The 21151-nt window shown below is 58.4% G+C and overlaps 1 protein-coding gene across 4 annotated transcripts; it reads left to right on the top strand.

Moving 5' to 3' along the window:
* The first annotated feature begins 314 nt into the window (after positions 1 to 314).
* On the top strand, positions 315 to 21132 carry ARHGAP4 (Rho GTPase activating protein 4). 4 transcript variants are annotated; one of them, XM_004065098.4, is made up of 22 exons: positions 315 to 2422; positions 6735 to 6939; positions 7017 to 7179; positions 7385 to 7447; positions 7737 to 7919; positions 8855 to 8974; positions 9258 to 9386; positions 9488 to 9709; positions 14678 to 14779; positions 14957 to 15148; positions 15255 to 15339; positions 15512 to 15539; positions 15762 to 15864; positions 17377 to 17437; positions 17567 to 17644; positions 17732 to 17866; positions 17956 to 18061; positions 18163 to 18396; positions 18482 to 18757; positions 18972 to 19064; positions 19341 to 19440; positions 20548 to 21132. In XM_004065098.4, the coding sequence occupies exons 1-22, from the start codon at positions 2128 to 2130 to the stop codon at positions 20779 to 20781; spliced, it is 3207 nt and encodes a 1068-aa protein (XP_004065146.2). In that variant the 5' UTR covers positions 315 to 2127; the 3' UTR covers positions 20782 to 21132. The 4 variants fall into 4 exon arrangements, with proteins under 4 accessions (XP_004065146.2, XP_018874942.2, XP_004065145.2 ...); XM_004065097.4 differs by lacking the exon at positions 8855 to 8974 and having other exon boundaries at positions 317 to 2422; XM_055375882.2 differs by lacking the exons at positions 315 to 2422; positions 8855 to 8974 and adding an exon at positions 6135 to 6422.
* The last annotated feature ends 19 nt before the right edge of the window (positions 21133 to 21151 follow it).

The raw sequence follows: 21151 nt of genomic DNA, 5'->3' as shown, positions 1-21151 counted from the left end.
GCGGAGCCCAGAGCGCGGCAGGGCGGGGCCGGGGCCGGAAAGGCGCGTCTGCGCACGCCCACAGCTCTCCGGTTCCCGGCTCGGGCGAGGCTGTGTTGATTGGCTTAAGACGTGGGCTTCCCTTTGTATGGGCCGGAGGCGGAGTCCTGTCCCGCCCCGCGCCTGGCGTCAGTGTCTTCCGGTTCGCAAGCCCGCGGCAAGCTTCGTTCCCAGGCTCTGATTGGTCCGGCGGCACTGGGCTCTGCGCGCAGGGTGCGGGGGAAGGGCGGGCTTGCGCACTGCGTCGGCCGCGCCCCGGCGCCGGTGGAAGGGAGGTGGCCCAGGCTCCCACGGCGCCCGCGGCGCCCTTCTTCCGCCCCGGCCCGGCCCGTGGGACCCGGCCCGCCCTCTGCCGTCCGTCCCCGGCGGGCCCGATGCCTGTCGGCCGCTCCCTCTGTCCCCATGCGGGCAGGTCCGCGCCTTCTGCGGGCTGCCTGGCTTTTGGATGCTTTGAAGGGGAACAATGGAGCGAAGGATAGAGCGAGCAGCGGGGGGCAGTTGCGTTCAGGGCCTTAAATGCCAAACAAGTGCCCTAAAGGCCAGGGCCCAACACTCAGGCCCTAAAGTACGGGCTGAATGGGGCATCCTAGGAATAGCTCTGGAGTGAAAAAAGGAGTGAAGAGAGCGTTTGAAGGCACCGGCTGAGGCCTTTCCTGCCTGCCTGAGGCCTTTCCTGCCTGCCCTGTGTCTGGCTCTGCTGGGTGGAGGGACCCAGCAGACTGGACCTTTGGGGACCAGTCAGGGCTCGGATGGACGGGCAAGATGTGTTGGGGCCAGCTAGTGAGAGGCGGGGCTCCCTGGTTCCCCTTGGCCTGAGGCAGCGGTGGGACGTGTGAGTCTCCCGACCAGGAGCAGGTTGGAGTGTGGGTGCGGCTGTGCGCGCTGTGGGCATGGGCGCAGGCTCTCTAGTCTCGCTGGAGGACTCGAACATCGGTACTTCCGAGACCAGCTGCTGGAAGTCCAGGTCCTGGGTCTGGCTAGCTCCCAGGCCTTGAAGCCCCAGGTCCTGCAGACACACACAACGACGTGTTCGAGAAGGGCCTTGGTACTGGGAGAAGGGGGCGGGGAGCTGAGGGAGTGTTTTTTTCCTTCTGGGCAAGAAAATTAATTGCTCATAGTTGAAAGGCAGGAAGTACCCGCACAGCCTCCCCTCCCCAGATCTGCAGGTCAAGGTCATGTGTGCCCGCATTTGCACAGAGCCTGACTCTGACATCCGTGCACACACACGCCTAGTACCCCTGCACTAGTGCCCCCACGCCCGCCTTCGGAACACACGCCTGGTGCCCAAGTGCCTTGCCTCTCTCCCCACATCTATACCCCAGGGATTTCCCTCCCACCAAATTGAAGCCAGTTGTCTGCTTGGCTTGTCAACCGCCTCCCGCCTCCTCCCGCCTCCCGCCTCCTGCCTTCCCGATTTCCCGGAGAAAAGCTGCTGCCCTGTGGTAGAGGGTGGAGGAAAGCCCCACCACCCCTGGATGAGGGAGGCCCCAAGACTTGCCCCCAGGGTAGCTAAGACCTCACTCCGAGGGAGCTGCCCCCCTCAGGCCTATGACGGGCAGGTGCAGCTGCAGGGGAAGGGAGGCAGAGCAGTCTCTTCCGGCAGCAGGAAGTGGTAACCGCCTATGGGGAAATTGTGGGGCTGAGCAGAAGGGGAACAGGAGCTGAACTCTCCTCCCCTACCAAGGGGGCCTGGAGGGAACGGCAGCCAGCTGCTGAGGTTCTGCTCTCTGGTGCTGACCTTCCTTCCCCCTCCCCTCTGAACTTCCCACCCCAGCTCTCAAGGCTCCCTGGGCCTCTCTGGGGGCTGACTTGGGAAGGGAGGACCCCATCCGATGTCTGGGGGAAGGAGGCAACCCAGGGGGAGTCCAGAGCCTGGGGCAGCAATGGTGTTCATGTCCAGTGGTACTGTGGGCCAGCGGCCCCGCTGTGAATGGTACAGTCTGGCAGTGGTGACCAGGGACAGCCTTCTGGAGGTGGTGGGATGGCAGCCTGGGATGCTAGCTTACGTTGGGGCTCACACCTGCTCCGGCTGCTTGGCAGCGGGGCTTTGGGCACAAGGCAGCCTAGGTGCAGGCCCAATGGGAGGGGATGGCAAGGCCGGGGCACAGTGGGGCTGGAAGGGGCGCCCTGCCCCCCAGGAGCCCCTCGCGGGCAGTGCCAGCCCTGGGCCGCCCCGCCCCACCGGGAGCCGCGCTGGGGGCGGGGCTGGGCGGAGCCCGCGCAGGGTGCTGGCCGCAGCGCCCCCAAGTCCCGGCGCCGGCCCGCTCACGGCCGCGTGGGAGCAGTGGGGTTCGACGGCGCGGCCGCGAGGCCGCCATGGCCGCTCACGGGAAGCTGCGGCGGGAGCGGGGGCTGCAGGCTGAGTATGAGACGCAAGTCAAAGGTGAGAGGGCGCCGGGCGCTCCCGGCCCGTTTCCTGCGGAGAACCCAAGGTCGTGAGGGAGCTCCAAGCGTCCCCGCGCTGGCCCAGGGCCCGATGCTCTCCCCAGCGACCTCTGGAGGGGGGGTGGAGGAGGGAGCCTGAGCCCCTTGCCTGCCTCCCCACGCCCATTTGGCCCAACCGCCTGCCATTTTCCCTTCCTTCTTTCCTGTCTTCCTTCCTTCGGTCTCTGTCCTCCTTGGGTCTACCGCTCCTCACCCAAGGTTCAGTGGAAACACCGGTGGCCGCCGGTAAAAGGAAGCCAGATGCACCAGCGTGCCCCCCAGACGGCAGTATTTTAGCTACAGTGAAGTCAACCACCTTGATTGGGCTGGGGGGTGAGTAAGGGAGTCCGGGTGAGTGGATTGGTGGAGATCACCTGGCCTGAATCTCACTGCAGTCCCTGGAGCTTCAGCACCTTTTGCCTCCCTTTAGCACTGAGGGGGAGCAGAGGCGAGGGCCACTGTCTCTGGGTCAAGCTGGCGCAGTGAGTCTTGGTTGAGAGATTTAACAGGGCTGGCTTCTCAGCCTTCTGAAATTGAACCTCTGGGTTCTGATAAACACCCATGTGCAAATCACATGCAAATCAGCTTTGCAAATTCTTAGCCAATAGCTTGTGCCCGTCTTATTCAGGGCATGGTAACTCTTGCAAAGGAAAGAGGCAGCATCTCAGTGCCAGCAGCTCGTCCATATCACTCTCAATCACTCCATTTTGCCAATTACGGAAACAAGCTCAGAGAGGTGACTTGCCCGTGGTCATACAGCACTGCAACTTCTAGGACGTAGAATGCAATGACCCCTGAAGTGCCTTTCAACCCAGAGATGTAGGTTCTAACATCATTATTCAGTGCGAGCAATTTATACCAAAGTATGCTCCAGTCCTCCTTTGGAAAAGGCAGCCTGTGTTCAGAGCCAGCTTGAGGTGACTACACAGGGTGAGCCAGCTTTCCAAGCCTCGCCATCATCTTGCTCAGATGGAAGTAATGATCTCCATCCTGCTTCCCCAAAATGCCATGAAGCTGAAAGACTTGGAAAACTTCAGTCAGCAAATATGGGTCAGTGATTTCACACTGAAAAGTTGGGGTTTCGAGCACGACTGTCTAAGGGTTCCTCACTTGCTCTGGGTCTGCATCCCACACCCTGGAAAAATTTCCTACCATTCTACAAAACAGGGTCACTGTCTTGACACCCTAAATTCTCAAAGGTCAGCATAGCAGTGGTTTTGGAGACCATCTTTTCTTCTGTTTTGCTTGTCAGCAGAAGTGAGACCAAATGACTTGCTCACAGGAAGTGCTGGTGGGGCCCGGGGCGCAGCTCTGTAATTCAGGCAGACATGGATTCCAGCTCTCCTTTTGCCAGATGTTTCCTATGCATCTGTTCTGTCCCAGGCCCTGGGAGTATACTGCTGTACAGGAGAGAACCCCGACTCCAGCCCCTCCAGCCCTGGCTTTTTACCCAGAGTAAAAGCAATGATTCAGTGAGGACTCCCCTGATTTCAAATGGCGTCAGTGGCCACCCCGCCCTCACATGGCTCACGGGTCTAGTGGGGGAGACATAGACTTTACATTATGATAATAAGCACTACAAAGGGAAAGTGCACGGTGCCAAGAAGGGGTCGGAAGAGGGCCAGCCCTAGTTTAGGGGGAGGTCAGGACAGGGTGTGCTGACGAGTTTGTCTGAACTGAGATCCGAAAGCTCTGCCAGGAAAGCCACCAATGCAATCAACTTGCAATTCACAAGTTGCCTGCTCAACACCAGCCGGTGTGCATGCCCGGATCTGGACTAGGACATGGCTTCCAGTCAGCTTTTGCTGCCGGCAGTGATGAAGAAAGGCAGCGGTTCCCTCTGCTGGTTCCTTCTGCACTGTTCAGTTGTCATAAGTCCCCAGGGATTGTATTCCTCTGGGGGAAGCAGGACAGGGCAGGCTCCAGAGGGCCAGTGAGGTGAGCAGTTGTCTAACACCTTCCTTGGAATGAAATGAAATTTACTTTTATCAACAAATGTTAAACTGGGCCAGGCGTGGTGGCTCACGTCTGTAATCCCAGCACTTTGGGAGGCCGAGGCGGGCGGATCACCTGAGGTCAGGAGTTCGAGACCCAGTCTGGCCAACATGATGAAACCCTGTCTCTACTAAAAATACAAAAATTAGCTGGGTGTGGTGGTGCGCCCCTGTAGTCCCAGCTACTCGGGAGGCTGAGGCGGGAGAATCGCTTGAACCCAGGAGGCGGAGGTTGCAGTGAGCCGAGATCGCACCACTGTACTCCAGCCTGGGCAACATCCTCCGTCTCAAAACAAAAAATCAGAACAAAACATTAAAGTGATTCAGTGAGGACTCTCCTGATTTCAAATGGCATTAGCGCCCACCCCACCTGGCCTTGGAGCTGACGAGTTAACCACAGGAGGCCAGCCTCGGATAGGATGAAGACACTCTCCATCTGTCTCACTTGGCATTGTGGGCTCTGCCCTGCTCTGTCGGGAGGTCCCCTGCCCCAGGCTTCAGCTTACCCAGCTTGATCTGCCGGTGGGAAGAGCTCTCCTGTTCAGTAATTCAGTTGGAAGGATCAGGCTCCTGGGTCCCTCACCTGGCTAGTCTGGTGGGGGCAGGGAGTGGAGGGACAGAGGGATGGGTGACGCATGCAGCCAGGGCTGGGGCACCTGGAGTCAAGGGGGCTGAGACTAGGAAGGGGACATTCTCCAATAGGAGATCAGGGGAGGAGGTAGGGATGCTGGGCAGGCCGAACCCACAGGGTCCCCATGCAACAGCCCCTGGGAAGTCACTGGCAGGACAGAAATCCAATGGGATTGAGCTCTTCTCAGCGGAGTCCTCCCTCGCTGCTGCTGGTCTAAATCCTGCCGTCTTTTGCCTGGACTAGCACAGTAGCTGCCACCTGGGCTCCACCTGGCAGTGTGAGGGGGCCCTGAAAACAAAGCTGGACCACATCACCCCACTACTGTGGCTCCTCTCTCACTCGGAGTCCAGCTGGGAGCTCTGCCCAGACCCCGGGCTCTGTGCCATCTGTCCCTACCGGTCTCTCGGACTCCCCCTACTGCCCACGTACAGCCAGCTCCAGCCTTCTGCTCCAACGATGCGGCTTGTTCTTGACCACCCTCCTTTAAAAAAGGTCCTCCCTGTCCCCACCCACCCGTGGCTCTGATCTTGCTTTGTGGGTTCATCTTCTCAGCACCCATCACTCCTGGGCATTCTGATATGTGTTCGTGCCCCATTCCAATCCCAGCTCCAAGAGGGCAGACACTTGGTCAAACCTCTTTGCCTCTGTATTTAAAACGTGCCTGCCACAGAATGGGTGCATAATCAACATTCTGCTGAATGAAGAAATCAATTCATGTCCCTCCCTGGGGATGTGGATGGAGATGAGTAGGTGGGCAGCCTGCTGGCCAGAAGCTGAGCTAGCATCTTATTTACTCGGGACGGGCACTCAGGAGATGGCAAAAGTGTCTTCCGCAGGTTGCTTAAACTTGCTGGACAGGCACTTCTTTGCTTCAGGCCTGTGTGGGGGAAGCAGCGTTGCCAAATCAAGCCAGTGATAGGGTGTCAAAAGGCCGGCAGTATGGGGCCCTGGGTGTGACTCTCTCTGCAGGGTGGGGGAATGCACAGGTGGGGCGGGGGGTGATTGGGAGTGGGAAGTGGGGTCAGAAGACGGGGGCTAGCTCCCTGCCCCATTCTTTCACTTACAAGGCTGGATCAGCTCTCCCTGGCTCCCAGCCCTCACTGTGGACTGTCCTTTCCCCTGGGGCCTGAGGGCAGGCGTCCCCAGCCACTGAGACTGCGAGATCGCTGCAGGCTTGCCCTGAGCAGCACTGTGATCTGTGTGTTGTGTATCCGTGTGTTTGCAAAGGAGGCTGCCACCTCCCGGAGCCTGGGTACCGGGGGAAAGGAAGTCGCAGGGGAAACCATTCAGAGGCTTTCCAGGAACAAGGGAGAGACAGGAAGCCAAACTGAAAGGTGCCTGGCTGGCGCTGGGGCGGCTCTCCCCTCTCTGGGACACCCTTCCTCTTCCCCCTCAACCGGGTGGCTCTGGCCATCTGTTGGCCTCAGCGCAGAGGTCGGCTGGACAGCTGAGGCCAGATCTGCCTGCAGGGGCCTAGCTTCTTTCCTCCCCTCTTAGCTCCTGCCCTCAGCCTAGGCTGGGTCCGAAGGAGCCCTCAGAGCCGACGGGACTGGGGTCTGTGTGCCTCTGCCTCTCCCATCCCACGCTGGCCTGGCTGACCCAGGCAGGGCGTGCTGGCCAGGCCTGAGCCATGGTTCCCCCCACAGAGATGCGCTGGCAGCTGAGCGAGCAGCTGCGCTGCCTGGAGCTGCAGGGCGAGCTGCGGCGGGAGTTGCTGCAGGAACTGGCAGAGTTCATGCGACGCCGCGCTGAGGTGGAGCTGGAATACTCCCGGGGCCTGGAAAAGCTGGCCGAGCGCTTCTCCAGCCGTGGAGGCCGCCTGGGGAGCAGCCGGGAGCACCAAAGCTTCAGGTAGGTGATGTGCTGGCAGGGGAGCCACGGCAGGGCCCAAGCTCCGCTCCCAGGTCTCAGTGCCCCTCTACCCCCAGGAAGGAGCCGTCCCTCCTGTCGCCCTTGCACTGCTGGGCGGTGCTGCTGCAGCACACGCGGCAGCAGAGCCGGGAGAGCGCGGCCCTGAGTGAGGTGCTGGCCGGGCCCCTGGCCCAGCGCCTGAGTCACATTGCAGAGGACGTGGGGCGCCTGGTCAAGAAGGTGAGGCTCTCATCCTGGGCCACGGGAAGTGTTCGAGGCTTTGGGATCAGGAGGCACTGTGGCTGGGAGGGCACTGGAGGCCAGGTGGGGAGCAGGCAGAGCGAACCTGTGTGCCCCCCAGATGGGGCTTCAGCTGGGCAGAGCTTCCAGTGCCTGGCGGGGCTGCTCTGGGCAGTGCCGTGCTCACCCTTGCCTCTGCCTCTAGAGCAGGGATCTGGAGCAGCAGCTGCAGGATGAGCTCCTGGAGGTGGTCTCAGAGCTCCAGACGGTGAGGAAAGGGCTGGGGAGGGGCCTGCCCCAATGGTCCAGGGAGAAATGCCACTCACAGTGGGGGAGGAACACCGCCAGACCATCACATCACCCCAAGCCAGGCTCAGGGACAAGCACGCACCTAGGGGCAAAGGCCCTCTCTCCCTAGGCACAGGGCGTTAGGCTAAGTGCTCACATGGGATGGCCCAGCTCTGAGGTCCAAGTTCCAGAGGGGCAGGGGTAGAGGGCTGGGGGCTGGCCGAGCCGTGGCCTTCACCAGCACCACCTTGCTTTGGGTCTCCCTGCAGGCCAAGAAGACGTACCAGGCATATCACATGGAGAGCGTGAATGCCGAGGCCAAGCTCCGGGAGGCCGAGCGGCAGGAGGAGAAGCGGGCAGGCCGGAGTGTCCCCACCACCACCGCTGGTGCCACTGAGGCAGGGCCCCTCCGCAAGAGCTCCCTCAAGAAGGGAGGGAGGCTGGTGGAGAAGGTGGGCCTGGAGGGCACCTCAGACGCAGGCCTATGGGCCATGGGCCCTAACTAGGACCTGCTGTGCTGAGGGGGAAGTCAGGGCTGGGTGCAGGGGAGGGCAGGAGTGGCAGGGACAGTGCCATCAGGTTCCAGGGATTCCATACGGAAGGCTCCCAGGGCCTGAGAGAGCAGGGAAAACAGTCGCCTGGCCCTGGACAGCCCCATGCAGCCTCTCCACGCTCCGAGCGGGGCCCCTGCAGCTCTGCTTTCCGCCAGCCATTCCGTAAGGTTTCAGAGGGGGCAAGAAGACACTTAGGGTGGGTGATGGGGTGACACGCACGGAGAAAGGGCCTTCGAGGTGAGCCCAGTACAGAGAGTGGGGAGGCTGGGAAATGCCTGGATGGAGCCGCCAGGCTGTGCGTGGCTGACAGTCATGGTCTCTGGGACTCTGGGAGCAGAGGAGGGAGTCGGGCATCTCAGGTGTTCTTAGGGGAAATGACAGAGTTTGGCTGTGTTGGGGGAAGGTCTCCCTGGCTGCTGTGGTTAGCGTGCCAGCTTTAGCCAGGTGCGGTGACTCACGCCTGTAATCCTAGCACTTTGGGAGGCTGAGGTGGGTGGATCACGAGGTCAGGAGTTCAAGATCAGTGTGGCCAACATGGTGAAACCCCATCTCTACCAAAAATACAAAAATTAGCCGGGCATGATGGCGGGTGCCTGTCATCCCAGCTACTTGGGAGGCTGAGGCGGGAGAATCACTTGAACACAGGAGGCGGAGCTTGCAGTGATCTAAGATTGCGCCACTGCACTCCAGCCTGGGCGACAGAGCGAGACTCTGTCTCAAAAAAAAAAAAAAAAAAAATAGAGTGCCAGTTTTAGAACCCAGGTGCCAGCAGGTTCTGTTTCATGGCTCTTGATGATCTATCCCTACCCTTTGGGGTGCTCATTCCCCCTCAGCTCTGGCCCCCGCAGAGGCCTGTGGCCGCTTCCAGCTGTGCACCTGTGTGCTGGCTCCAAGCTGGGTTTCTGGTGCACCCTCCATGGTGGGGTGCCATGTGCGCACCTTCCACTCATCAGGTATCTGTGAATAGTTCTGTGTCATCCCCCACTTGTGTGGGGAATGTTGTGGCTGGAACCAAGGCAAGTGGCGGGTGAACAGCCGGGGAATCAAGTCACCTCCTGGCACTGGCCTGAGCACACTGTGGACTGTGGCGTGGGGAAGGCAGCAGGACTTCCGGGCTTGACCAGTTCAGGTGTAGTTGTCCACAGCGGGAGGGGAGGCGATGGGCATTACATGAAAGGCCAGAGATAGGGGCTGGCCACGTGCGTGACCCTGGCACGCTTGCATTGTCTTGAGTAGCGGCAGGCCAAGTTCATGGAGCACAAACTCAAGTGCACAAAGGCGCGCAACGAGTACCTGCTTAGCCTGGCCAGTGTCAACGCTGCTGTCAGTAACTACTACCTGCATGACGTCTTGGACCTCATGGACGTGAGTCCTTGGTGGGCAGGTGGGAAAAGGTACCTGGTGCCCCGGGGCTGGGAAGCTGTGGCTCCAGGACCTACCCAAGCATCTCCTTGTTTCCTCCTCAGTGCTGTGACACAGGGTTCCACCTGGCCCTGGGGCAGGTGCTCCGGAGCTACACGGCAGCTGAGAGCCGCACCCAAGCCTCCCAAGTGCAGGGCCTGGGCAGCCTGGAAGAAGCTGTGGAGGCCCTGGATCCTCCAGGGGACAAAGCCAAGGTTCTCGAGGTGCATGCTACCGTCTTCTGTCCCCCGCTGCGCTTTGACTATCACCCCCATGATGGGGATGAGGTGAGGGTCACCCCCTGCTGGGCTTGGCATTCTCTGGCCTTCACTGTAATGGTGGGCAGTGGAGTGGCATGACCCACACTTTGCTCAGGAATCCAAGTTCTCCGTGGTCTCAGGCAGTGCGGCAGCTAGAGAAGTGTCCCACTTCCATTTGCAGCCTCACTTCAAGGGTGCACCCCCGCAATGGCCAAGGAGGGCAAGACACTAACTGTTCAAACCATGCAGCAGGCAGCCGTGTAGCTGCCCATACATTGTTCTAGGCTGGTTTCTCTGTGTTTTTAAATTTCGTGACACAAACTTGGCAGTAAGATGGAATGGGGCTTCCTTATCCTTCTCCGTCGAGCTAGTTTTTCCTGCAGCAGTTTATCCTGATGGGCATTGTCAATGACCTGGGATTCCATTGGGCCCCTTTCGGGCCGACTTGGAACTTTACGAAGAGTCCGGCATCACCACGGCTTCCGATGGCGTCACAGCTGCTCCCTAACCCACCCCTCCCGTTCCCAGCTCCCACCCCCAGAAACAGCCACCCACCTCCCGGCGTCAAGCAGCCATTTTCCATTGGCCAATGATGACCCAGTGCCACCAGCATCTCTCACAGCCACCACACGCTTCCCTGCATCTTGTTCTCCCAGTGGGCTTATCCCAGAATTTTTGGCTAAATTAACATTCAATGTTTAAATCACCATGACAACAGGTACTGTTGGCAGCTGAGCCATGTACTGTATTAGGATCACATGTCCTTCCTTGGACAATTTTTCCTTTTCTTCTGGAATTTATAACTCTCTTGCCTCACGAATGCTGCTTGCTAGAACATGCCCATTGCTAGGAGTTGATCGCTACCTCGTCCCAGCACTGTCCTCCACACCAGGCACCTGTGAGGTCAACCTTCTCCTCTGCGCCCTCCCCCAGAGCCTGCCAGTCTGGAGTGCTTCACTTCTGCCCAGTGCTCTGTTTCCGGATTCCACGGCAGCAGCTTTCTTAGTTTGATACCCTTATTTTGGTGACGCCTTCACCAAGGGTTTCCTGACTTTGCACATCTGAAAATGTCTGTATTCTTTGTTTTGTTTTGTTTTGTTTTTGAAACAGGGTCTCACTCTGTCCCCTCGGCTGGAGTGCAGGGGTGTGATGTGATCTCAGCTCACTGCAGATGCAACCTTCTGGTCCTCCCACCTCAGCTTCCCAAGTAGCTGGGACTACAGGCCTGCACTACCACGCCAGGCTAATTTTTCTATATTTTGTAGCAAGGGAGTTTCACCATGTTGCCCAGGCTGGTCTCAAACTCCTGAGCTCAAGCAATTGGCCTGCCTCGGCCTCCCAAAGTGCTGGGATTACAGGTGTGCCACTGTGCCCGGCCAACCCTTTATTCTTATTTCATGAATACAGTACTTCTTGAATCTTTCTGAAACTTTTATTTTTTTTTGAGATGAAGTGTTTCCCCCTTGTCGCCCAGGGCTGGAGTGCAGTGGCACGATCTTGACCCACTGCAAACTTCGCCTCCTGGGTTCAAGTGATTCTCCTGCCTCAGCCTCCCAAGTAGCTGGAATTACAGGCACTTGCCACCACACCTGGCTAATTTTTTAATTTTTTAAATTTAATTAATTTATTTTTTGAGACAGAGTCTTTCTCTGTCGCCCAGGCTAGAGTGCAGTGGCGCAATGTCGGCTCAATGCAACCTCTGCCTCCCAGGTTCAAGCAATTCTCCTGCCTCAGCCTCCCGAGTAGCTGGGACTACAGGTGTGCACCACCACGCCTGGCTGATTTTTGTATTTTTAAGTAGAGACAGGGTTTCACCATAGTGTCCAGGCTGGTCTTGAACTCCTGACCTCAGGTGATCCACCCGCCTCGGCCTCCCAAAGTGCTGGGATTACAGGCGTGGGCCACCGTGCCCGACCCTTTTATTTTTATTTTTTAGTAGAGACAGGGTTTCACCATGTTGGCCAGGCTTGTCTCGAACTCCTGACTTTGGGTGATCTGCTTGCCTCAGCCTTCCAAAGTGCTGGGATTACAGGAGTGAGCCACCACGCCCGGCCTGAAATGTTTTTTGTTTTCTCCTGTTCCTGCATTTGCTCTGTTTTCTTGCTTTTGTTCCTGAGTCCAAAATCCCTGCTATATCCTTTCCAGAGAGCAAATAGTTAGTTTTCTGCTGATCGTGTCTGTTTGGTGATTCTTGGCCATCAGTTCATATTTAAGAAGAGGCCTGAACACGTACCCCACAAATGTGGGTGTCTGTGGTGTTTCCTCCTGGCCCAGCCAGTTTCCCCAGTAGAAACTCTTCTGACCCTGTCTAGGGAGGAGAGGGGGTGAGAGGGCTGGGGGCTCACTCTGCTGTGTGGATTTCCTTGGAACTACCTGGTTTTAGTTCCACACCCTTCAGCCAAAGCCTAGCAGGAACAGCCCTATAATCTCCATTGCTGGAGGGAGCCCTGCTCCATGGGGAGCCTGGGGCCTCTCGGTGAGAAGGTAGTGGAAAGGCCTTAGAGGACTTGGGCTCGCCTTAGGGGATCTGGGGGAGGGCCCAGGTAAGTGGGGCTTGGCCCTGGATTGGATGCCTTCTGGAAGCAGGGTAATTGTATGATTGGATGTCTTGATTAATCTTATCTAGAAAGAGACAGTGATGGAGGCTGAAGTGATGCAAGGAAGTCACAGTCACTTACATTAGCCAGGATGGAGGGATGATTTTGTGGCTTGGAAGAAGTTCTTGATTTTGTCCTCACTCACGCGTGATCGCAGAGTGGTCTTGTTTCTGTCTTTGCCCATCAAGGTCACACAGTGGTCTTGCCTGATGTTGATGCTCTGGGTCATTTCCGGTGTTCAGCAGGACAGCACTGAGGCCGGGCTGATAGGACCAGGCCAGCTTCCGATGGTGGGGCTGCTGTGTTCTCTCATCTTCCTCATCTGGGAGCAGTGTCCCTGAGTCCAAAATCCCTGCTATATTCTTTCCAGAGAGCAAATAGTTAGTTTTCTGCTGATCGTGTGACTTTAGGGGAGGGATAAAATTTCAATGTTCCCCAGAGTATGCATAGACTTACTTTTTCTCTAGAGAGAGGGTCTGGCTCTGTTGTCCAGGCTGGAGTACAGTGGTGTGATCATAGCTCACTGCAGCCTCCAACTCCTGGGCTCAAGTCATCCTCCTGCCTGAGCCTCCTGAGTAGCTGGGACTATAGGTGCATGCCACCATGCGTGGCTAAGATTTGTACTTTAAAAACAATTCTTTTTAATCTACTTTATTTATTTATTTATTTTGAGACCAGGTTATGAGACAGGATAATTTTTGTATTTTTGGTAGAGTCAGGGTTTTACCATATTGCCAAGGCTGGTCTCAAACTCCTGGGCTCAAGTGATCCACCCACCTCGGCCTCCCAAAGTGCTGGGATTGCAGGTGTGAGCCAGTCCAGCCTAGATGGACTTTTAAAAAAAGGTGTGGCAGAATACACATAGCATAAAACATACCACGTTCACCATTTTTAAGTGTGCGGCCCAGGGGCAGAAGCACATTCATGGTGCTGTGCAGCCATCACCACCATCCAGCCGCAGAACTTGTTCATCTTCCCAAACTGAAGCTCTGGCCCCGTTCAACCCCAACTCCCCACCCCCCCAGCCCCTGGCACCCACCCTTCCACTGTCCTCTACAGAGTTCACGGCTCTCCTTTGAGGCTCCTCACAGGAGTGGAATCCTACAGTGTGGGCCTTTCTGTGACTGGCTCCTTTCACTGAGTCCCATGTCCTCAAGGGTCAGCCATGTTGGAGCCCATCTCAAAATGGCCTTACTTTCTTCACTATGACTTGCGCCTTCATGCAGTCCTGTACAGCGGGGCTTGGTGGAGATGGAGAGCAGGGCAAGTGTTTAGCCACAGCTGAATCCTCACTCTCAATTTTAACTGTAATGTCAATTTTCTAGGTGTTCACATGCTTAAAAGAGTAATTCCTTCCTTTCTAAAGCGTTGGCTCCCACTCTGCCCATGAGGCAAGCTGCTCTCATCTTGCCACAGGGAAATTTATATCTGCCCAGTTAGAGTGAGCAGTTTTTCTGTCCACTCCTTTCCCTAGAAGAGGTGGGGCTGGGCTCTCCCTGTTCTGTCTCAGACCCCAGTCTTCCTTACCATTCTATTTCATTTTATTTTATTTTGAGATGGCGTCTCGCTCTGTCGCCCAGGCTGGAGTGCAATGGCTCCATCTTGGCTCACTGCAACCTCTGCTTCCCGGGTTCAAGTGATTCCCCTGCCTCAGCCTCCCAAGTAGCTGGGACTACAGGCGCATGCCACCGTGCCCAGTTAATTTTTTGTATTTTTAGTGGAGACAGGGTTTCACCATGTTGGCCAGGCTGGTCTCCAACTCCTGAGCTCAGATAATCCATCCGCCTCAGCCTCCCAAAGTGCTTGGATTACAGGCGTGAGCCACTGCGTCGGGCCACCATTCTGTTTTAAATAAAGAGTTTTATTAAGGTACGATTCATATACCATAAAATTCACCCCTGTAAAGTGTACAATTCGGTGGTTTTTAGTATATTCAGAGTTGTGCAGCCATCACCATGTAATTCCAGAACATTTTTGTCACCCCCTAAAGGAGCCATTAGCCACTACTCCCCGTTCGCCTCTCCAGCCCCACTGGCACCCCACTACTCCAGCTGGCACCCACTCTGCTTCCTGTCTCTATGGATTTGCCTGGCTGGACACTTTACATAAGTGGATTCAATCCTTCTCGTGGCTGAATCCTCTTCCATTCTGTGGGTAGACCGCGCTGAATTTAGCCATCCGTCAGTTGGATGAGTGGTGCCGCCATGAACCTCTGTGGACAAGTCTTGGTTTGGACGCGTGTGTTCACTTCTGCCATTCTTCAGCTGAGCGTCTGGGCTGGTGGTCTTGTGCCCGGCCGCCAGGCCACAAAAGGGTGCTTGCTTCCCTTATGCCCCGGGGATCTTGGCACCTACTGCCCAAGCCCAGCCCTTAGCCCCCTGGCCGCCGCCCTCTGCAGGTGGCTGAGATCTGCGTTGAAATGGAGCTGCGGGACGAGATTCTGCCCAGAGCCCAGAACATCCAGAGCCGCCTGGACCGACAGACCATTGAGACGGAGGAGGTCTGGGCAGCCCACCGGGGGTTAGAGGGAGACGAGGGCCTGGAGCCTGTACAGCCTGCTGCTGGAAGTGGCTGCCCTGCCTGCCCCCCTCCCTTTGGCCCCTTCCTTCTGACTTGGACTTCCTGTCTCCCTCCCCGTCCCCCACCTCTTACCACCCTGGTGTGGTCTCCTCTGCAGGTGAACAAGACTCTGAAGGCGACACTGCAGGCCCTGCTGGAGGTGGTGGCCTCGGATGACGGGGATGTGCTTGATTCCTTCCAGACCAGCCCCTCCACCGAGTCCCTCAAGTCCACCAGCTCAGACCCAGGCAGCCGGCAGGCGGGCCGGAGGCGCGGCCAGCAGCAGGAGACCGAAACCTTCTACCTCACGGTGGGGAGGGCTGGGCTGGTGGGCGGGACCCGTGGGGGCATTGCTGGGGCAGAGGGAGGGGCTCAAGCCAGGGCTAACACTTGGGGCTCTTCTTGGGGCTGCCCAGAAGCTCCAGGAGTATCTGAGTGGACGGAGCATCCTCGCCAAGCTGCAGGCCAAGCACGAGAAGCTGCAGGAGGCCCTTCAGCGAGGTGGGCCCAGTGCTGCCCCCTTCCCCGCCTCTCCCCTGCCCAGGACTGGTACCAGGGCTAGCCCACGGTCCTCCCCTCCCGCCTGTCCTTGGCTCTTATCCACACCTTTCTCTCTGGGATGCCCTGAAGACCCCTGGCCTGAGAGGCAGACCAATGTTCTCCCACCCCACAGGTGACAAGGAGGAGCAGGAGGTGTCTTGGTGAGTCCTTCCTGGGGGGCTGGGGCCCTGCGACGGTCCGCCATCTCTTCTCTTCCTGGGGCCCAGCTCAGCTGCCCAATCCCCTGGGCCTCACTTTCCCAGTTTTCGCACTGGATTGTGGAATAACTTCAGAGAATTAGAGGCCTGCTTGGCTGGCCTGGGGGGTGGGGCACCCTATTCTCCACGCCTGGCCCCCTCAGAGCCAGCTCCCATTCACTGCAGGACCCAGTACACACAGAGAAAATTCCAGAAGAGCCGCCACCCCCGCCCCAGCTCCCAGTATAACCAGAGACTCTTTGGGGGAGACATGGAGAAGTTTATCCAGGTACTTGTTTTGCCCCACATGCCAGCCCACCTGTACATGCTGATCTTTCTTCAGCTCTGGGTCACCTCAGTGGCCGGAGCAGCTGCCTGATCCCAGGGTCCTCCACTCTCAATCAGTCATCAACTGTCCCTTTCTGGGTGGGCCTCTTCCAGGCCACTGTTGGGCTCCCCTATAGCCTCCGCTGATTGAAGGGAGCATCCTTAACTAGTAATGGGAACGTATAGAAAACCTGGGGCAGCGGCATTTTTAGGGGCGAGATATTGAGAGCTTCTCCCCTGCGACTTCTGGCCAGCATGGTACTGGGGGTCCTGGACAGTGAAATAAGGGGAAGCAAGAAAGATCAGAAAACTAATACTGAGATCAGAAAGCATCAGAGGGGGCCAGGCACGGTGGCTCACACCTGTAATCCCAGCTCTTTGGGAGGCCGAGGTGGGCAGATCCCTTCAGCCCAGGTGTTCGGGACCAGCCTGGGCAACATGGTGAAACCCCATCTCTACTAAAAATACAAAAATTAGCCAGGCATGGTGGCACGTGCCTGTAATCCCAGTGAAAGAAAGAAAGAGAGAGAGAGAGAGAGGGAAGGAAGGAAGGAAGGAAGGAAAAGAGAGAGAAAGAAAAGAAAAGAAGCAAGCAAGCATCAGAGAGGGCCAGGCATGGAGAATACCAGAAGATCAGAACTGATATCGTCATTTTCAGTGACGTGGTTATGCGTGTAGCATATTCAAAAGAATCAACAGATTCTTTAAACGAGCACTTTGAGTTTCTTTCTTTTTTCTTTTTTTTTTTATTTGTTGAGACTGGTTCTTGCACTGTTGCCCAGGCTGGAGTGCAGTGGCACGATCTCAGCTCACTGCAACCTTCACCTCCCACCTGCTGGGGTTCAAGCGATTCTCATGCCTCAGCCTCCCAAGTAGCTGTGTGCACCATCACACCTGGCTAGTTTTTATATTTTTAGTAGAGGTGAGGTTTCACCATGTTGGTCAGGTTGGTCTCGAACTTCTGACCTCAGGTGATCCTCCTCCCTTGGCCTCCCGAAGTGCTGGGATTACAGGCATGAGCCACCACACCCAGCTTGAGTTTTGAAATGTTACTTGATTCGAGATTGGTGTACAGAATTCAATTGCATTTGTATATTCCAGCAACAATTTGCAAATAAAACGTAAGGCACTGCCTAAAACCTCATCAAAAATATCAGACACCTAGGAGTGCATCTAACAAACGGTGTGCTAAGCCTCTGTGCTGACAACGATGATGTGTTCTTGAGAGAAAATAAAAGCACTCAGCCTGGTGCGGTGGCTCATGCCTGTAATCCCACCATTGGGGAGCTCGAGGCAGGAGTATCACTTGAGCCCAGGAAGCTGAGGCTGCAGTGAGCCGAGATTACGCCAGTGCACTTCAGCCTGGGTGACAGAGTGAGACCTTGTCTCAAAAAAAAAGAAAAAAAAAAAAGCAATTGAATGACAACACAGGGCATGCTGTGTCCATGGTGAAGTAAACACCCTCTGTCCCCAGAGCTCAGGCCAGCCTGTGCCCCTGGTGGTGGAGAGCTGCATTCGCTTCATCAACCTCAACGGTAAGCAGGACCCAGCCCCTCCCGATGTCCTGGCACCCAGCACCCAGTTCCCAGCACCTGGCATGGGAGGCCATCCTGGAGGGGCTGGGGAAGATGCTCAGTGCCCACCAGCTCCTTTTCCTCCCACAGGCCTGCAGCATGAAGGCATCTTCCGGGTATCGGGTGCCCAGCTCCGGGTCTCAGAGATCCGTGATGCCTTCGAGAGAGGTGGGGACGGGCAGGGCGGGCGGGGGTGGGGGCTCGGGCAGATGTCACCAGCTTCCTCCCCCTACCGCACCACTCGCCCATCTGCAGGGGAGGACCCACTGGTGGAGGGCTGCACTGCCCACGACCTGGACTCGGTGGCCGGGGTACTGAAGCTCTACTTCCGGAGCCTGGAGCCCCCACTCTTCCCCCCAGACCTGTTCGGCGAGCTGCTGGCTTCTTCGGGTGAGGCCGGGGCCTGAAGCTGGCGGGGGTAGGGCACTTGCTAGGGCAGCCCCGCTCACGCGGCTCTCTCTGGGCGGCTTTGGCCACAGAGCTGGAGGCCACAGCGGAGAGGGTGGAGCAAGTGAGCCGCCTGCTGTGGCGGCTGCCCGCGCCGGTGCTGGTGGTTCTGCGCTACCTCTTCACCTTCCTCAACCAGTGAGTGCTGCGGGGCGAGTGCGGGGGTGGGGGCCAGGGGTCGAGGGGACAGGGGGACTCGGGGTGCGGGCTCTCTGCTTGTGATGTACGTGTCCCCCCAGCCTGGCCCAGTACAGCGATGAGAACATGATGGACCCCTACAACCTGGCCGTGTGCTTCGGGCCCACGCTACTACCGGTGCCCGCTGGGCAGGACCCGGTGGCGCTGCAGGGCCGGGTGAACCAGCTGGTGCAGACGCTCATAGTGCAGCCCGATCGGGTCTTCCCGCCCCTGACCTCGCTGCCTGGCCCCGTCTACGAGAAGTGCATGGCACCGCCTTCCGCCAGCTGCCTGGGGTACACCCTTGGTGCTGCCGAGGGGACTGGGGGGTCCACTGGAGAAGAGCCCCCCTCATCTGCCTCACTCTGCCCTGAACCTCAGGGACGCCCAGCTGGAGAGCCTGGGGGCGGACAATGAGCCGGAGCTGGAAGCTGAGATGCCCTCCCACAGCTTGGACCCCCTCTCCTCCCCAGACCTGGAGGGGGTCGTGGAGGCTGTGGCCTGCTTTGCCTACACGGGCCGCACAGCCCAGGAGCTGAGCTTCCGGCGGGGGGACGTACTGCGGCTGCACGAGAGGGCCTCGAGCGACTGGTGGCGGGGGGAGCACAACGGCATGCGGGGCCTCATCCCCCACAAGTATATCACGCTGCCCGTGGGGTGAGTGAGCCGCGCCCTCGGGCCCCAGGGCTCCCGGAGTCTCCGCACCTCCCCTTCATCCACCCCTCCCCCGACCCCAAGTTAGATTCTGAAGGTCTGGGCTGGGCCAGAGAACAGAGCCTCTCTGACCACTCCTGGCTGGCGCGGAGGCTGCTGGCCCTGGACCCTGTGCAGGGAAGGAGCACTCGAAACAGTCCGGTCCTTCCCACCGCAGGACGGAGAAGCAGGTGGTGGGCGCAGGGCTGCAGACTGCAGGGGAGTCTGGGAGCAGTCCCGAGGGCCTCCTGGCATCAGAGCTGGTCCACCGGTGAGCAAGAAGACGGGGCTCAGGGGGGCCCACACGTGTGCTGTTCTAGGCCAGAGGGGACTGGGGTCAGGCTTTGGCCCAGTGGGAGTGGGAGGAGTTGGCAGATGAGGACGTGACAGAATGACCCAGCTTGTGACAGGGAGAGGCTCTAGAGGAGCTTGGGGACCACTGGGCCAGCCTCCTTTCCTTGGCCACACCCCAGGATGGGAGGAGCCACTGCCCAGTTAGCTCAGGGACTTCCCAGGGCCCCCACCAGGCTCCCTGTCTGTCCTGCAGGCCAGAGCCATGCACCTCACCTGAGGCCATGGGACCCTCTGGACACAGACGACGCTGCTTGGTCCCAGCCTCCCCAGAGCAACACGTGGAGGTGGATAAGGTGAGAGCGGGTGTGTGGCAGGTGAGGGACATCTGTCCTGGGGGATCTCTGCCTCCCCTTGGAAGCCAAACTCCTCCCTCCTCGAGGTTCCAGTCCTTGCCCTCCCTGGCCTTAGCTCAAGGGAACCTGCCGCCAGACACACAGGCCCAAGGCAGAGCCTGTGGAGGGCAGGAAGGCAAAGATGTGAGGGCGGGTGGGGATGGAGAGGGACGGCTACGGAGGCAGGGATGAGAGGGACAGAAGACACCTGGCTTGCACGTTGGGATTCATGTTCAGCTTCAGAGCAGGGAGTGGCAGGGCTGAGTTAAGGCTGTTTACCTGGTAGAGGCAAGAGACTCCAGGGCAGATTCAAGGCTGGCATTTGTAGCTGGGCTAGGTAACAGGCGGTGCCATGGCAGGCGCTTGGCACGCCAGGGAGGATGAAAGGGACAGATGGCAGGGAGGCAGGAGGGGGTGGCTGGTTGGGGATTGGGGTGGGGCAGCAGCGGCTCTCGAAGGAGCAGAGCGAAGGCTCAAGATGTGGCCCTGGCAAGCGCACAACCTGGGGGACCCTGCTCCGTGCTCTGTACCATGGGCCCTGTGAACACTGTCAGGCTGAACGTGGAAGCCCGGGGGACAGTTGCTAAGCCCAAGGAGGAGAGAGCCCGAGAACATGCGGGTGTCCCAGGTGTGGCCAAGCCCCCAGGCCCAGGGAGCCCAGGGAGGGTCCGGTAGACACGGAGGAGCAGGAGCGGGAGCCAGGGACAGGGCAGCCAGGAGACGCCATGGGAGGACATTGACTGGGGAGTCCCCGCATGCTGGCGGTCCCTGAGGCCATGGGCAGGGGGCCGTGATCTCTGCCAGGGAAAGAGTGGGGGCGAGAAGAGGGGGGTCCCCACTTCCAGGCTAAACCAAGGAATTGCTGTCCTCAGAGGAGACTGTGACAGAGACACCAAAAGGGACAGGAGGGATGCCAGGCGCAAAGTGGGGGAGAGTGACCTGGAGGCTGAGAGACTGGGGATGTTGGCTGAGGGCTTGCTTTGGGAGTGAGAGGAACTCAGGTGGGTCTTGGGCAGGGTCAGTGGGGGGAACTCACTGGTCACTCTCCCTTTCTTTCCCCTCCGCTAGGCTGTGGCACAGAACATGGACTCTGTGTTTAAGGAGCTCTTGGGAAAGACCTCTGTCCGCCAGGGCCTTGGGCCAGCATCTACCACCTCTCCCAGTCCTGGGCCCCGAAGCCCAAAGGCACCGGCCAGCAGCCGCCTGGGCAGGAACAAAGGCTTCTCCCGGGGCCCTGGGGCCCCAGCCTCACCCTCAGCTTCCCACCCCCAGGGCCTAGACACGACCCCCAAGCCACACTGAGGTGCCGCTGCTGGAGATGCGTGCCCCCGGCGGCTACCCGCTGGACCGGCCACTCTCCCCAGCCCCCTTGCTTCTCTCCAGCCCTGTCCAGCAAGTGCAGGGTGCCTGCACTTCACCCTGTGCAGAGAGGTGGGATGGGGCCGTGCACACAGGGATGCCCGCTCCACATCCTGCCTGCCCCTCAGCCCTGGCCCAGGCCCCTTTTGGAGGCAGCTGAGGAAGGATGCTGGGGAAAGCCCTCTTCTGCAGCTTTGTGGAAGGCTGATCAGTGGCTGCTGGGTGGCGGGTACCCTTGCTCAGATGCCTGGCAGGGCTGGGTGGTGATTCATAAAGACCTCGTGTTGATTCCCCGATGGGAGCCAGCTCTCTG

This window comes from Gorilla gorilla, chromosome X (assembly GCF_029281585.2).
Source record: "Gorilla gorilla gorilla isolate KB3781 chromosome X, NHGRI_mGorGor1-v2.1_pri, whole genome shotgun sequence".
In the NCBI taxonomy this organism is placed as follows: Eukaryota; Metazoa; Chordata; class Mammalia; order Primates; family Hominidae; genus Gorilla; species Gorilla gorilla.
Note: the sequence above shows the minus strand (reverse complement) of the source record. Positions and strands in the feature narration are given on the sequence as shown.